At 44.9% G+C, this 18,310-nt stretch overlaps 1 protein-coding gene across 2 annotated transcripts in view; it reads left to right on the top strand.

The window, feature by feature from the left end:
- Positions 1–888, top strand: part of OLFM2 (olfactomedin 2) — a 517,336-nt gene extending 516,448 nt beyond the window's left edge. For both annotated transcript variants that reach the window (XM_069767046.1, XM_069767045.1), the window contains exon 6: positions 22–888. In XM_069767046.1, coding sequence (XP_069623147.1) covers positions 22–696 — 675 coding nt within the window. In that variant the 3' untranslated portion in view covers positions 697–888. The remainder of the gene's footprint in view (positions 1–21) is intronic.
- The last annotated feature ends 17,422 nt before the right edge of the window (positions 889–18,310 follow it).

Genomic DNA, 18,310 nt, shown 5'->3' with positions numbered 1-18,310 from the left:
AACAAGATTTTCTTTTTGTAGGTCTGGTACATGGATGGCTACCTGAAAGGTCGAAGAGTCTTGGAATATCGAAGCCTCAACGACTTTATCAAGGGACAGAACTTTGTTCAGCACCTCCTTCCACATCCGTGGGCCGGCACTGGGCATGTGGTTTACAATGGCTCTCTCTATTACAACAAGTATCAGAGTAACATAGTAGTAAAATATCACTTCCGTTCCCGCAGTGTCTCTGTCCAGAGGAACCTCAACAATGCAGGGTACAACAACACCTTTCCCTACTCATGGGGAGGCTTCTCGGACATAGATTTCATGGTGGATGAAAATGGGCTTTGGGCAGTTTACACAACAAATCAGAATGCAGGAAATATTGTTGTCAGCAAGTTGGATCCCCAGACACTGGAAATCCTCCAGACCTGGGACACCGGCTACCCAAAACGAAGTGCTGGGGAGTCCTTCATGATATGTGGTACCCTCTATGTAACAAATTCTCATCTAGCTGGAGCCAAGATCTACTTTGCGTATTATACAAATTCGTCTACTTATGAGTATACAGATATTCCATTCCATAACCAGTATTCACATATCTCTATGCTGGACTACAACCCACGAGAAAGAGTCCTGTACACCTGGAACAATGGTCATCAAGTGCTCTACAACGTCACTCTGTTCCATGTTATAAAGACTTCTGGAGAGTGATGTAGACTGTATCAGACGTTCATCTCACTTATTTTTGTTCTTTCTTGGTTTAATTCTTTTTACAGTCTGATAATTCCAGTTATTTCTATGAAACGCACAGAATACAAAGACTTTCACGTGGTTGAGTGAGCATGGTATCAAGTAAACTTTTTTTTTCTCTCTGGTGGCAAATAAAGACAGTATTTGACATTGGTACAGTTTGATTAGTAGTATTTCTTTCTTTCATCTACAGTACAAACTACACTTATAAATTGAGTAGACACAATATTGAGATTAAGTCACAATATTTGGACTGCTGTCAAACAATCGTTCATTTGGCTAACAGCTATTCCTCCCGTCTGCATGTTGATCATCAACTTTGCAGTTATCATTGTACACAAAGAACAGATCATCAATAATATATTAATTGTAAAATAATTCTATAAAATTTAGACAATAGTGGCAAGAGATTAGCTTCAAAGTTACTTTCAAATAGGGTTGGCTCCTGCTGGCCAACTGGGCTTTGTGATTGTGTTCAATTTCAGACCTACCAGAGGATCTTAGATCAGTTTAATCTGCCTTTCTTCAATTTTTAATATAAAAATTTGACCATAGTGGAAAGGAAGGATTCGCAATTTTACTTAATTTCCATAAATCACAAAAACAATGACCGTTTGTTTTGTAATTGATCACTGGTACATAAGATCTATATGATGGAAAAATGGAAGACAAAGACCATATGGCCCCATTGTTCATGCCGGTCTTGATATGGAATCATGTTTGAGTCAGATGCTCTTGATCGATTAAGAGGTGCACGCCTCTTCATGAATCAGGTAAGATGCATGGAGGCGTACACCTCTGTGTGAAGCTCACCACAAATCCTACTCATGTCCATGCTCAAGTAAGATTTATCGTGTAGCTAACATTGCCACTCATGAATTTGATGAGTGATTGAAGCCACGCTCTCGTCCCACCCCAACTCCACCCATTATGCCATGAGTACATCAAAAGTTGTAAAATTTTAATGCAAGCTTTTCAAAGCTTTTGAATCTGGTGTAAAAGTTTTGATAAACTGGGCCTCATTATTTCTTAAAATAAATTCAGATAATTGAAAAAAAAATTAATAACCTGATATATAAAAAAAAAAGATCCCAAGTGCCACAAAGTTGGAACATTAGTCTTCCATTCAGTGTTCTGCCATAGCCTTACACATGAAGACAGAGCATTGCAAAAGATAAGGGGAAATAGTTACTCTTTAAACTTTTATCAATTTCTGATAAATTACAAGACAACCTTAATCTTCAACATAAATTTCTGACACTCCAATTCAGGCATATGACCACTGTAGTCGATCTGTAGCCACAGCCGTGACTCTTTGGAAAACCTTGCAACCACTGATTGGCTGCAGCAAAGATTTACCCCTCCTTCTCAAAGCAGGAAGCACGAAGACTGTTGATGGAGCCTCCAATACAGATGCGAGCAAAACCTAATGTACACAGACGTTGCGCCCCTTTCTTAAACGTATACTCCTATATTGAACTCACATCCTATTAAGACTTTTGAAATTCGAATTCGCCAGCTTCAACTAAATTTTCCACCAAAAGTTAATTAAATGTGCTGCCAATCTCAAAACTGCAAGGAATCTAATTGCCCATAAAAAAACGTTCATAACACTCTGAAGTCACCTAGGACTGTATTGAACCCTTTTAAGTTCTTTTACACAAACACAGCCTTTGTAATGTCCAAGTGACCTCAATGTATCTAACTAGGAGAAAAAGATGGGCGAAGAAAAGCAAGGTAAGTGCATGTCCCAAAAGCTCGCACCTGAAACGGGCGGCTGTATTTGGGTGGTGTGTACAGGTGTAACATTGCACCATTATTACAACAAGAAAGTGTACAAAAAATATTTACATCACACACACTTTGAAAAAAGAATGACTGTTCAAACTAAGTACCGCCGCTTGTTGTTTCACGGCAGGGCCAATCATTTAGATAAACCTTCCCACCTGCTTGTAATCCCTCTATTTCCACCCCTTTCTTCTTTGATTGACAGCTATGGCTTCAAAGAGCCAGAGAAGGGTGGAGACAAATGGAAACCAAACAGGTGGGATGGTGTATTTAAATATTTGGCCACCCCGTGAAGCAACGAGCGCCTGTACTTTGTTTCAACAGTCATTTTGCCTTCCAGGTTGGCTGTTCTGCGTGATTGACAGTTCAGACCAGTGGCATTGTTGCTCTGATGGCCGAAACTGAGTGGTCTTAATGCAGTTATATGGGGAGCCTAGTTTCTGCCGAGGCACTGAAGTTGACCAGAATTGAGAGCTAGACATGCTCAACCGATCTCGGCTAACTTCAGAACAGTGCTTACAAGAACTGTTAGATAAAGATACTAATTACTTCATAAGTTCAGCCACTGCTGCTACCCTGCTGCGGTGATCGGTTCCCTAAGCAATGAGGCATAAAAAAATTAATAAAAATTTAACAAGTAAATTGCAAAGCTGCTTATTTTCTCAAGCATTTTACAATTTTATCCATATAAAAAGATGGGACTAAACCTATAAAGCACAAATTCACAGTGAACTATTTCTGGCGATGGTTGATGTCACTAGCTGTCGTGTGGAAGTCAGAGATATAGATTTTGCGACTAGGCTAGAATAATCCTGGGTACTGGATTGTGAAAGGGACATGGAGGAGCAAAGCCACACCCAAGACTTAGCATTTTTGGGGATGTTCCTTGGGGTAAGTCCGAAGATGACATTTATCAGTTCAAGAAATTCAAAAGTTGGTTGGTTTGAGATCAGAAGACTCAAAATCCAAGTAGGACAATAATCTGTACACAAATTTTCTTCACATGAAAATACCATAAATGTGGATACAACATAAATGTCCATTACTTGCTGAGAGGAACATATATTCCATATTCTGGATTTCTAGGCTCATTTCCTACAGGGTTATCTAATAAAAAACTTTAGAACTCTAGGACACTAGGAACGAGGTTCCTTAAAAAGAAGTATAGTGTGTACTTAAAACACAAGAATAATGGAATTCAGGGAACTGACATTTTACTCCATCTTTGTGCTTTGTGCTGGCTGTTAGTTTGACAACAGTCAAATCCTTCTCCCAATTCCACCACATTTGAGACACCTTCTGACCACTGCATTTGGTAGCCTTATGGCTCCTCCTGTCAACTTCACATGGGGCAAAAGCCCTGCTGCCCCATTGATACTAACTGACAAATTTGGGTTTTTAGAGATGGGTGAATTGATCGAATGTGACTCATTCTGCATGAATTTGTAGGAATTCACTGAACCCGATTTGTTTTTAAGACATTGCAGAACATTGCATCAGACAGAGAAGGATAATGTGGCACCCCTAGGGGTATTTGCCACAAAAATAGTTACTGACACTAAATACAAGTACTAAGATAGCAAAACTGCACTACCACCTCCGGCCAGAAGGGGGAGCTCCAGAGACTCCCCTTGATCCATTCTGGTCTGAGAGAAAAACTGGCAGTTGGGCTAAGGAGCTGAAAGTGAGAGGTCATACAGCTGAATTTCTAACAGCCCTATGACGGTTTCCAGGCCCAAATCACTGGCCTGAGGAGAAGAGGGACAGAGAAAAAGGACATTGTGAGAACCGGGTAGCATTAACCACTACCCAGAACAGGCGCAAAGACGGATACCGGATCCGTGGCTGTATTCATTATATATAATACAGCAACCGGAAAAATGTGAGGTGATATCAGCTTCACTAGGGCCGGACGCAGTAGCAGACACAGAGTTCAGCGGTACTCCTGGAGGGGGTAAGCCGATAAAAGGACTCGGGTTGCCCGTCGAACCAGGACCCGGAGGGGACAGATTGGGCCGGCAGCCAGTTCACATACAGCAGCAGGGCCACACAGAAACTGCGTACAATAAGAGGCGAAGACCCCGGCAGGGTCAAAGTAATTCAGAGTTCCCATACAGACTCCGGTGACAAGACTGGTTGTAAATCCCTTTATGTTGAAGTAAACTGGTTAAACGTTTCAGTGCCTCAGTCTTTCATTTGGACAATAGCCATCTATCCAGGATCATCACCGCTGGGAGAACCTGCTGCTGATCAAGTAAGTGCCTGTTCCCTCATGATACCCCTTACACTGTGCATTGCCTGAGGCCACAGCACCGGGTCAAGCCACCCGTGACATCTCCCTCAAGAGACAGACCCCATTGGTCTGGTGCTGGGTACCCTGGTCTCCTGGGCGTCACATTTGGCGTCACGAACAGGATGCAGCCAGCCCGTATACCAGGTATTGTGTGCCATGATTGGAGCCCAAAACTGTGAAAACTTGGATGAAAAATCTTGAAAATTGACTTTATTAAAGAAAATTCCATTTCCCATTAAAAACTATTGAAAGTGACTTTTCCCCATTGGTTATAATGGAGTAAAGATGGCCGCCATCACCTCATAACCATTAGGCACGAGACTGTTAATTGAGTTACGCCATTACCTGAGTCCCAGTCTGACTGAAAAACTTCAGAATCCGCCATTACAGAGCGCGCGGCGGGCGGGAGCAGCAGGGGGTGTGTCATTGTGGGCGGCACCAAGCTGATCGCTCTGACGTCAGAGCAAGGGGAAAACCAATCCTGCTGCACAGCGGAATGAATCTACACTATCCCGACGGAAGCGGAGGACCGGAAGGGTCCGGATTAACTAAGGGGGCACAGTATGTCGCAGCACGGAGATGCCGCAGCACCCGGCGACGCTAATGCAGCTGAAAGACAGAGTGTAGATAGAGAGTCCGGCAGTGCAGCGGTGCAAGGAGTGGCGCCCATCATGCCGGTGCTGATGCCATATACCCCGGGTGGCCCGTGGCTTCCAATGTATGAAGGTGAGCCTAATACCCTTGACGATTTCAGAGAAAAGATGCTGGCTCATTTTGATATGTTCCCCGTGGGTGAAGTTCAGCGTGTTAGTCTCCTGATGATGCAGTTAAGTGGCCATGCTAAGCGAGAAGTCACAGCATGGGCAGCTGATCTAAAAGGCACTGTTGAACACATATTTGCTGGATTAAAAGCTACATTTGAAACCACTGCCGGCAGCAAAGCTAAAGTACGATTCTTTAATTGCAAACAAAAAGCTAATGAGGGCGTGAGAGACTTTGCCTTAAACCTGCAGGAAGCCCTTAAATCACTTACACTGGCTGAACCCATTTTTAACACCGGAGCGGATAAACTGCTAAGAGATCAATTTATTGAGGTACTCTACACCCCTTCTCACCGGGGGCATGTGAGCATGCTTGTTTTTAAGAACCCTGAATTGACATTTGCCCAATTAAAGGAGAGCGCTATACGTCTCCAGCTGGCAGAGGCATCTCGGGATCAGGATCCTGCGCAACCCATGGCAGAGGCACCTTAACAACAGGGAGTGCAAGTGACATCAGCTATGTCCGGGGCCATTGCTAAGCCCCTGGGGCCCAGTACTAATGATGCTCTTCAACAAAAGCTTGACTCTTTAACTGATGTTGTTGCTTCAATGGCTAAAACCATGCAGGAGATGAGAGGACCCAAGATGGAGTTGGCAAACCGTAGAGAGGATGTTCCATGGATGAGACCCCGGAAATACCCGACATGGAGCGGACGACACCGCGACCGCTACCAACCGGATGGACAGCCCATTTGCCGCCGTTGCCAGCAACCAGGCCACTTTGCACGAGATTGTGATTTAAACGGGAATCCCCTGGGAATGCGGGCCGCTTCACAGGAATGAACTTTCAAGGCCCAACACCCTGGCACGACAGGTACATCGGAGGATGACCCATTATCCCTATCGTGCTGGACGGAATGCCCCTCAACGCTTTGCTGGACACAGGTTCCCAGATTTCATCTATACCGTATATCCTTTATAAGAGGTACTGGGCTGACGCAGATATTGATAAAGGGCCCTCTGATGTTGAACTAGATATATGGGCCAGTAATGGTAAGTTGGTACCGAAACTAGGATTCAGGGAGATGACCATAAAGATTGGTAAAGTAGAATTGAAGAAACAGGGTATAATTGTTGTTGATGTTGACCGGCGGAACTGTGAACCCACTGTATTGATAGGAATGAATGTGTTAGAGAACTGCTTTTCCGAAGTTATTTCTGTCTTACAGCAAATTGCCCAATCCTGCCAGCAGAGAGTTCTCCGAAGGGAAATAAAAGTATTGATGTTAAGGCAACAGGTAGAAGTTGCAGGTGGAGAAATCGGCAGTGTGAGGGTAAGTGATCCGACATCTATTGTAATCCCACCAAAAACAGAAATGCTGGTATGGTGTAGAGCAGCCATTGGTACTAAGGGACGAGATTATCAAGCCTTAATAGAACCAGTGTACACCGACAGCAGGCCCACTATACTCACAGCACGAGGGGTAGTCGAGGTACACCGGGGACGAGTGCCGGTACGACTTTTGAACTGTGGAGAGGAAGAGGTCACTTTGCCAAGGTATGCTACAGTGGCAAAGCTATATACTGTTGACAACAATGCCATCACAACCATTGAGCCCTTAGAACCAACCTGTCAGGTGGAAGGCAACGGCTCAGACGGAGAATTGGAGGATTAGTGCCAACAGCTACACGTGGGCATAAATTCAACACCTACCCATCAAAAACAAGGGGTGTATAGGCTAGTGACGGAATATGAACAAGTCTTCAGTAAACACCCATTGGACTTCGGACGGATAGAAGGGGTAGAACACACAATCCCCACCGGTGACCATCCCCCAATAAAAGAAAGATATAGACCCATACCGCCCGCTCACTATCAATGTGCAAAAGATATGCTGAGGGAGATGAAACAGGCCGGGGTAATGAGAGACAGCTGTAGCCCCTGGGCGGCCCCTCTAGTGATTGTCAAAAAAAAGGACGGAACCATGAGAATGTGCGTAGACTACCGGAAGATTAATAACATCACACATAAAGACGCCTACCCCTTGCCTAGGATAGAAGAGTCCTTAACTGCTTTGAAATCTGCTAATTATTTTTCCACCTTAGACTTAACAAGCGGGTATTGGCAAGTCCCTGTGGCTGAGAGAGATAAGGAAAAGACGGCATTCACCACACCAATGGGTCTATGTGAATTTAATCGCATGCCGTTCGGACTCTGCAACGCATCCGGTACCTTCCAGCGGCTGATGGTATGCTGCCTCGGACACAAGAACTTCGAGACCGTCCTCCTGTACCTAGATGATGTGATCGTCTACTCAAAGACTTACGAACAACACTTAATAGACCTGGCAGAAGTGTTCGAAGCCTTATCCAGGTATGGCATGAAAGTCAAGCCATCCAAATGTCACCTTCTCAAGCCAAAGGTACAGTACCTGGGACACATCGTGAGTTCGGAGGGAGTAGCACCGGATCCCGAGAAAATAAGCGCCATAAGGGATTGGCCAAGACCTACCAGCGCAAAAGAAGTGAGACAATTCCTGGGATTGGTGGGTTACTATCGCAGATTTATAAAAGGATTTACCAAGTTGGCAGCACCCTTGCAAGACGCCTTGGTAGGGCAGACGAAGAAACCTTCAAACCGAAACCCTCCTTTTCAGTGGAACGACGAAAGGGAAGACTCCTTTGAACAACTAAAGAAGGCACTAACCGGAGAAGAGGTTCTGGCATACCCAGATTACCATCAACCTTTCATCCTCTACACCGATGCCAGTAATGTGGGACTAGGAGCGGTGCTGTCACAAAAGCAAGAAGGTCGGGAGAAAGTCATCGCCTTTGCAAGTAGAAAGCTCCAGCCTACTGAAAGAAATTCAGAAAATTACAGCTCCTTCAAATTGGAACTACTGGCAGTAGTTTGGGCTGTGACTGAACGTTTCAAACACTATCTGGCCGCTGCAGAATTTATTGTCTATACTGACAACAATCCGTTGACCCACCTGGACACAGCCAAATTAGGTGCGTTAGAACAGCGATGGATAGCCCGGTTATCTAATTACAACTTCATAATCAAGTATCGAGCAGGTCGCAAGAATGGAAATGCCGATGCCCTATCCCCGATGCCACACTTGAGAGATGTAGAAGAGGAAACGGGGGAGCTTGAAGAAATTGAACTACCAGCCTTCCATCGTCCCAAGGCAAAACATCATCAGTCAAGTACCTATCAGAAACAACAAGAGGTGAATTTTAATCCGTTAGCACACCATAGATGGGCTGACACCCAAGACAGCAATCCGGCTGTGAAGTTGGTGAAGGAACTGCTGACTGAGCAAAGTGCATATCCCGATGAGGATGCCCCAGAAGAGACGCATCAACTCTGGAAAGAGAGAGGCAAAATGTTCCTGTATCAAGGGAAGCTCTGTAGAAGATACACCAATCTGAAAACACATGAATTGGTTTGGCAGATTATTGTGCCTAAACAAGATGTGAAGATGGTCCTCGAAGCCTACCATAATGGTGCTGGTCACTTCGGTTGGAAATAGTTAGAAGTACTTCTAAGAGAAAGATTTTATTGGGTCGGGATGAGAAAATCAATCGAACAGTGGTGCAGAAACTGTGGCCCGTGCAACCTCAGAAGAAACGATCAAAAGAACCAAAGAGCACCACTGCAGCCCATAATCACCAAACAACCACTTGAACTTGTAGCCATAGACCACGTGAAGTTGACACCAAGCCGGTCCGGCTATGTCTATGCCTTGACCATCGTGGACCATCATTCACGCTTCTTGGTAGTAGTACCCGTAAAAGATCTGACAGCAAAAACAGCGGCCAAAGCGTTCCAAACGTACTTTTGTAGACCCCATGGATATCCGGAACAGGTTCTCACCGACCAAGGTACAGCCTTTGAATCAGAGATCTTCAGAGAATTCTGTAATATGTATGGTTGCAAAAAGATCCGGACGACGGCCTATCATCCACAAACAAACGGCTTATGCGAGAAGATGAACCATATTGTAATAGACCTACTAAAGACTTTACCTGAGACAGAAGGGAATCAATGGCCAGAGAAATTGCCTGACTTGGTGGATCTGTATAATCATGTCCCGGTGAGCTCCACCAACTGCACCCCAGCTTACCTTATGCGTGCAAGACCCGGCCAATTACCAATCGATCTAGAAATGGGAATTCTGAAACCAGATGCAGAAGTTCAAGACTCCAATTGGGATATCATACGGCAAAAGCAGTATCGCCAAGTGCAAGAGAGTGTGGAAAAAAGCCTTCAGCAAACTAGAGAAAGACAAAAGCGAACTTTCAACCAGAATGCTCTAGCGACCCCATTAAGACCGGGTGACCAAGGGCTCAAGAGAAATCGTCGAACCAATAAACTAGACAATCAGTGGGAAGCCGTACCCTACACAGTTTTACCAACAAGAATGGATAATCGTAAAATGTGTCTCATTAACAAAAACGGAGGCTTAACATAGTAACATAGTAACATAGTTAGTAAGGCCGAAAAAAGACATTTGTCCATCCAGTTCAGCCTATATTCCATCATAATAAATCCCCAGATCTACGTCCTTCTACAGAACCTAATTGTATGATACAATATTGTTCTGCTCCAGGAAGACATCCAGGCCTCTCTTGAACCCCTCGACTGAGTTCGCCATCACCACCTCCTCAGGCAAGCAATTCCAGATTCTCACTGCCCTAACAGTAAAGAATCCTCTTCTATGTTGGTGGAAAAACCTTCTCTCCTCCAGACGCAAAGAATGCCCCCTTGTGCCCGTCACCTTCCTTGGTATAAACAGATCCTCAGCGAGATATTTGTATTGTCCCCTTATATACTTATACATGGTTATTAGATCGCCCCTCAGTCGTCTTTTTTCTAGACTAAATAATCCTAATTTCGCTAATCTATCTGGGTATTGTAGTTCTCCCATCCCCTTTATTAATTTTGTTGCCCTCCTTTGTACTCTCTCTAGTTCCATTATATCCTTCCTGAGCACCGGTGCCCAAAACTGGACACAGTACTCCATGAGCGGTCTAACTAGGGATTTGTACAGAGGCAGTATAATGCTCTCATCATGTGTATCCAGACCTCTTTTAATGCACCCGATGATCCTGGTTGCCTTGGCAGCTGCTGCCTGGCACTGGCTGCTCCAGGTAAGTTTATCATTAACTAGGATCCCCAAGTCCTTCTCCCTGTCAGATTTACCCAGTGGTTTCCCATTCAGTGTGTAATGGTGATATTGATTCCTTCTTCCCATGTGTATAACCTTACATTTATCATTGTTAAACCTCATCTGCCACCTTTCAGCCCAAGTTTCCAACTTATCCAGATCCATCTGTAGCAGAATACTATCTTCTCTTGTATTAACTGCTTTACATAGTTTTGTATCATCTGCAAATATCGATATTTTACTGTGTAAACCTTCTACCAGATCATTAATGAATATGTTGAAGAGAACAGGTCCCAATACTGACCCCTGCAGTACCCCACTAGTCACAGCGACCCAGTTAGAGACTATACCATTTATAACCACCCTCTGCTTTCTATCACTAAGCCAGTTACTAACCCATTTACACACAATTTCCCCCAGACCAAGCATTCTCATTTTGTGTACCAACCTCTTGTGCGGCACGGTATCAAACGCTTTGGAAAAATCGAGATATACCACGTATAACATCTGTACTAGTGTCAAGAGACAATCTTAAATTATGTCCGGAAGCATTGAAAGAGCCAGAAGTTGTCCAGCCAGAACCAGAAGTTATTCAACCCATACTGGTTCAACCAGTAAAGGAAAAAGAAGAGGAAATGTATTACACCTGTATAGGAGACTTTCCCAAAACCCTACTAACATACTATGGTGCAGTAGTGGTTCCCATGGTGGCCTTTTACCCAACACCGAACCCAATACCAGAAGTCCCAAGACAGGAAGAGGCTGACCCCGTACTACAGGAGGTTCCAGGCCAGGAAGAACAGATTCCTGATCAGAGTAATCCCATTCACGGTGGACTTGCCAACTCCATAGTCGTGGAATTATCTTTAGCAGAGCGGGCAGATACTACATCCACAGTAGACAGTAGTACACCACATGAAGAGACACCGCTATTACGTAGATCACAGCGTAGTACCCAGGGTCAATTACCGGCCAGGTATGCGGATTACCAACTATAAAACTATAGTCATTGTTATCATTCTGCAACGTTTAAGCCCAGTACCTACAGAGACTTGTCTGTATGAACTTCTTGCATATTCTTGAACTTTTTATCAGCCCGGAGGCGCTAAATCAAAACTCTGGAAATTCTGCTTTTTGAACTTTGCTTTTTGCTCTTTTTGAACTTTCTTTAGACTTTATATTGATAACTCCGTTGGAAAAATGGAACTAAATTCCTGGACACAAAGTGCAGTGCCTTTCCTAGTACCTTCAAGGATAGAACTGTATTAATGGACGCTATTTGAAGTGACTTTTTACAGAACTCTATTTTTGTTTCTTTGAGTGATTTTTGTAACTTTTCATTTTTAAGACTCTGTACATATTAATTGTTATTTCAAAATGTTATCGTCCCACAGTCCCGGAGTACTGTTCTTAACTAAGGGGGAATGTGGCACCCCTAGGGGTATTTGCCACAAAAATAGTAACTGACACTAAATACAAGTACTAAGATAGCAAAACTGCACTACCACCTCCGGCCAGAAGGGGGAGCTCCAGAGACTCCCCTTGATCCATTCTGGTCTGAGAGAAAAACTGGCAGTTGGGCTAAGGAGCTGAAAGTAAGAGGTCATACAGCTGAATTTCTAACAGCCCTATGACGGTTTCCAGGCCCAAATCACTGGCCTGAGGAGAAGAGGGACAGAGAAAAAGGACATTGTGAGAACCGGGTAGCATTAACCACTACCCAGAACAGGCGCAAAGACGGATACCAGATCCGTGGCTGTATTCATTATATATAATACAGCAACCGGAAAAACGTGAGGTGATATCAGCTTCACTAGGGCCGGACGCAGCAGCAGACACAGAGTTCAGCGGTACTCCTGGAGGGGGTAAGCCGATAAAAGGACTCGGGTTGCCCGTCGAACCAGGACCCGGAGGGGACAGATTGGGCCGGCAGCCAGTTCACATACAGCAGCAGGGCCACACAGAAATTGCGTACAATAAGAGGCGAAGACCCCGGCAGGGTCAAAGTAATTCAGAGTTCCCATACAGACTCCGGTGACAGGACTGGTTGTAAATCCCTTTATGTTGAAGTAAACTGGTTAAACGTTTCAGTGCCTCAGTCTTTCATTTGGACAATAGCCATCTATCCAGGATCATCACCGCTGGGAGAACCTGCTGCTGATCAAGTAAGTGCCTGTTCCCTCATGATACCCCTTACACTGTGCATTGCCTGAGGCCACAGCACCGGGTCAAGCCACCCGTGACATCTCCCTCAAGAGACAGACCCCATTGGTCCGGTGCTGGGTACCCCGGTCTCCTGGGCGTCACAATTACATGACCTCAGATGCAGTCATGGAAGATTTCCCATAATTCCTTGAAGCTATCATATCCCAAGGAATAATGTATAAAAGCAAATCTTGAATCACGGCAGCCATTTTGTGGTGAATCTGGATAGTGTAAGAATGTGATAGCTGGCAGCCATAGAGACAGGGAGAAACGGCTATGGAAGAAACTGTGTAGATAAGGAAGAAGGAAAAGAGAATAATACTGATTTAATTGATAAAGATAAAATAATTTTTGTGTCATACACATCTTTTAGAAGATTTTCTCATCTCCACCTGTATTTCCCCTCTAAAGAGGGCAGAGCATTTCTCTGTTAACAAGGTAGAAGGTGGGAAACTGGTCCAAGAAAAATGGAAAGAATATGGAGGAGAATCAAGCAGCTAATTCTTCTGCTTTAGCAGGTAAACCTTAACATAATACTGATAGGTCTAGTATGGTTGTTCTTTTCACAATGCCAATGTATCATTTCCAGTTTTGACAACCAGTTTAACTGAGATGGCATCTTTGACTTTTGCTTGCTGGCATTTTACCCCTGAAGCTTTTCTTTGTCCACCAGTGAGTTTCCACCATTGTTTCCATTGTCCTGCATTGACTACGGTGCTGTCATCATGTTGACAACATGACTACTGATCAGTGAGCTCTGACAGGGACATGTTGAGTCGCCCACCAGGGCAGCGGGGTACTCAGTACCGGGTCCGGTACTTAAAGGGGATGTCACGGTGGCTGCGACCTGGTCCATGGCCCTGGGTGCCCAATTAAAGGGGAAGGTCTTTAAGGGGATTTGTAGTGTCTATGTTCGTGATGCCACCTGTGGTTTTCGGTCAGTAGGGACCAACACTGCTTAAAGGGGTCCTCTGGGGTGATGTTATGCAGCAAGATGGTGACACTTCCCACAGGTGAAGCGGGGTCCCCAGGGCTTCCCAGGTGTAGGGCACCAATGGTGTGGTGGATTGTATGGCAAAGGGTACCAAGTGCAGGGCAGATGTGGTCCGGCCGGCTTGGAGGCAATAGGGGATCCCTCTCCCAGGTGAGGTCCGTAAGCCTTTTCTACTTGCGCGTCTTTAGTTAGCGAGGTCCCTGCCGCTTGAAGCTTTGTTGCAAAGTTCCCTCTCTCGTCCTAAGACAGATGTCTGTACAATAGGCAGTGCGAGCCGGTTTATAGGATCCCTATCATGACCTGGGCTCTCAGGTTACTGCTTCACCTCAGACTTGATGCGGGCAATTCTGGCACACGTCCTGGAGAACCTCACGACCTCGGGCACCCGGGTACCGGTTTCTGAGCGCTGGCTCTTAGGGTGTCCTTCTGCTGTTCCCATCCTGAGCCTCTTCCTCCTCTGTGCTTCTTCCCTCTTAGCTCCTTCACTATTCAATTCCTTTAAGTTCTCACTCTTCCCAGGGGCCACAGCTCCTATGTGGCTGTGCAGTCCCTCCATCTCTTCCAGATGTCTTTCTCCTCTCACTCTCTCCTCTTGACTGCCTAACTCCTCCTCCAGACCAGGAAGCCTATAGCAAAGGGAAGCTCCCCTGAATCCGGGTCCTGAGCTCCCCCTCCTGGCCTAGATTCAGAAGTTATGAATATGAGTGCCTTACCTGATAAAGAGAATCCCCCTCCCCGAAGGGAAGGCAACATCACTGTAACAACTGGTTTCGTGAGGTGTTACAATTCCATCTAAATGGCAGAGAGCCATGGAGCTCACTGATTGGCTGCCACAGTATCTACGTGATGTCAGCACTGCAACCAATGCCAGAAACTGAGCAGTCAGTGTACAATGCCAATTAATGTTATTTTAACGAATTGCAGATGAATAATAGTGTAAGAAAGGGCACAACACATATCTGATCTGTTAAACTCCAAGTCTCCTTTTGTTAGGTGTCAAGTTCCCACTGCTGCACAAGGAGAATCTCAAACCATGTCTGCTGCAGTCTCCCATTCTCCTTCAGCCGCAGTGGAGCCTGCTCAGCAGAGATGTCGGTCCCAGCTCTGGCTCAAGCAGATACTGTACGTTTGGTTACATCTGCCATTCCAGGCTCAGCCTTTGTAACCAGCATTGACCAGCAGCGAGCAGACGTCCCAGGGACTAAAGCCTGCTTTTCTTCTACTGAGCATGCCCACGGGACGACCTCTCATTGGTGGTCAGGGGTCACATGCTCAGGTCCTGTAGCAGCACTAGGAAGGTCCTGGAAGGCTACAGATATAAAAGGTTTGCATGGCCGCTCGGTCATGCGCTAGTATAAATCAGAAATCGTGTGTGTGTGGATGTATTACTGAATCTGGTGAAAGCTACTTAATCATACCAATCCCTAGTGTTGTTGAATGTACTTGGGTGATTGAGCTATCTAGCGCCAGACTGTGCCATCCAGCACTAGGCACGAGTACGCAGGGTCAATTAGCAGCGACCGCCAGTGCGGTGCCTTGCGCAACTAGTGCCCTTTCCTGGCCCTATTTAGGGTGGTTAGTGGCTTCCGCCAGAGCGGCGCTGTACGCACTCAGTGCGGTTAATCATTTTTTAGGTTTTTCCCTGACACCGCAGTTGCGGCTCCGAGCGCTGGTGGTCTAGAGGGACTTTAATCCAGTGTCCTTGGGGCAGAGTCCTGTGACCCAATACTAGCATTCACTCTGCGGTATTGCAGCCTTGTGATGCAACAGGGTTCGCTTCCTTATATACCGGGTGAAGCTAACCCATGTGTGTTCACATTATACCACCATATACTGTCCGCCATTACCGACCAGCAGGTGTCATCTCTGCACGGTGGACCCCGGGCTGCGAACACACCTTATACCATCCTTATAATTATTTGGTGCATTCTGCCAGCCCTAACACCTTTATTCATCTTTTGAATGGGTAGAAAAAATATGTTTAACTCACTAACAGTCCCCAAATGAACTTACCTCCTTCAGCTCTTACCTATTCACCTTTTCAAGATCGTACTCCATTTATTCCAGCAGTTCATAGAATCACATAATCATAGAATGTTAGAGTTGAAAGGGACCTCCAGGGTCATCGCGTCCAACCCCCTGCTCAATGCAGGATACACTAAACCATCTCAGACATCTCATATCTTTTTTTTGGCGGGAGTGAGTTATGTGTTAGCTGTTTTTTTATATTAGTGGTTGGACTCGCAAGATTATGAGGACCCTTAACGTTGGGTTGCGAGTAGTGTTGAGCATTCCGATACTGCAAGTATCGGGTATCGGCCGATACTTGCTGTATCGGAATACCGAGATCCGATATTTTTGTGATATCGGAAACCGGTATCGGAGTGTGCGATGCGTATGGTTCCAAGGGTCTGGAGGAGAGGAAACTCTCCTTCAGGCCCTGGGATCCATATTAATGTAAAAAATAAAGAATAAAAATAAAAAATATGGCTATACTCACCCCTCCGAAGAATCCTGGCTGTCACCGCTGCAAGCGTCCGCCTCTGTCCTTAAGAATGCTGTGAGTGAAGGACCTTCGATGACGTCGCAGTCAGGTGAGCAGTCACGACGTCATCGAAGGTCCTTCACTCACAGCATTCTTAAGGACGGAGGCGGACGCTTGCAGCGGTGACAGCCAGGGTCCTTCGGAGGGGTGAGTATAGCCATATTTTTTATTTTTATTCTTTATTTTTTACATGAATATGGATCCCAGGGCCTGAAGGAGAGTTTCCTCTCCTCCAGACCCTGGGAACCATGCAGGATACATTCCGATATTTGTGTCCCATTGACTTGTATTGGTATCGGAACTCGGTATCAGCGAGATCCGATATTTTGCCGGTATCGGCCGATACCATCTGATACCGATACTTGCAAATATCGGAAGGTATCGCTCAACACTAGTTGCGAGCTTACTTTATTTTGGTCAAAATATTAACCCAATACCTCATATAATGTATGTGTTTATCATATGCATTCATTTTTTGCACTATATCATGTCTTTTTTTTTTGCGGGATGTGGCCAGGCCTCTTTTTGTTGGTTAGGATTTTTGGGGCGTCTGTCACAGTGTGCTGCATACTATGGTTCTGGGCAGCCTGCCTGTTAATACAAGCGGCGTCATTAATAGGCTGCATACCAGACACTGTGCATCACACTTACCTGTGTGACTGGCATCCTATGTGAGTTATATTAATGTGCATTTTTTCTACTAGGCAGCCATACCCTGCAATGTTTGGTTGGTGTAGAGGTGGCTGTTTTTATCAAGTAGTTTGCACCTGTGCCGCCCTTTGCCTTTATCATTGGAGGCCTGCTGCATCCTGGTAAGTGTGCATTCATCATCAGACTGGGTTTTTGGAAGGATGCATCTCATGGTATGTATTTTTTCTGAGTTTTTTCTATGTTAGCTGTTAGGAGCACACTATTAGCAGCTATAAATTAGAATTTTTACTCTGCACAACCTCTGCATACATCTGAAGTTCATCGGCACAAAACTAGATGGTGAACTATGGCGTGATGAATCACGTTACTCACTGAAGAAAGAATTATGTCAGTGTGGATGAGGCCTGTATTACAATGAAGATCTGCTCCAAAAAATTTCAAAGTGAGATGTCCCCTACTGTATGCCATTAGCAAAAGGTTTTTTTTTTCTTGTGTGTGTGTGTGGATGAGGCCTGTATAACATTGACTACATGTTCCAAACAATTTGTATATGAGATGTCCCCTACATTATTACGTTAGAAATAGAATAATTTGTCGGGGTCTGTCAATGAAGCTTGTATAACATAGACTAGATGCTCAAAACAATTTCAAACTGAGATCTCCACTTCTGAATCACATTAGTAACGTAAAAAAATATTTTTAGTGTGGATAAGGCCTGTATAATCTAGAAGGTTGTTCGTGGCCTTGGAACGTTCTCTTTCCTACAGTTGCTGCTGATAAGGTGCAGGTTTGCCACAGAAATATGGCTGAAGTTTTGTTACATGAACTGACCAGGAAAATGGCCATGACTACGGTGGGAATGTGATCAGACACAGGATCAATAACAGGATGGCTATGGGAGGTACGAGATCCAAGATCCAGCCAACAAAGACTACTCATTTACCAGACACCAATTATCAGAGAGCCTTTGATGCTCATCAGAAGATAGGTGTAACAGATGTGCGTCTGAAGCTAGGCATAAATGATGGCCATGAGAAATTGGATGCCAAAGATACACATAATCTAGAAGATAGGCTCAAAACAATTTCAAACTGAGATCTCCCCTTCTGTATCATATTATCATAAGAAAGTATATTTTTAGTGTGGATGAAGCCTGTATAATCT

The sequence above is a fragment of the Ranitomeya imitator genome, chromosome 4 (assembly GCF_032444005.1).
Source record: "Ranitomeya imitator isolate aRanImi1 chromosome 4, aRanImi1.pri, whole genome shotgun sequence".
In the NCBI taxonomy this organism is placed as follows: domain Eukaryota; kingdom Metazoa; phylum Chordata; class Amphibia; order Anura; family Dendrobatidae; genus Ranitomeya; species Ranitomeya imitator.
Note: the sequence above shows the minus strand (reverse complement) of the source record. Positions and strands in the feature narration are given on the sequence as shown.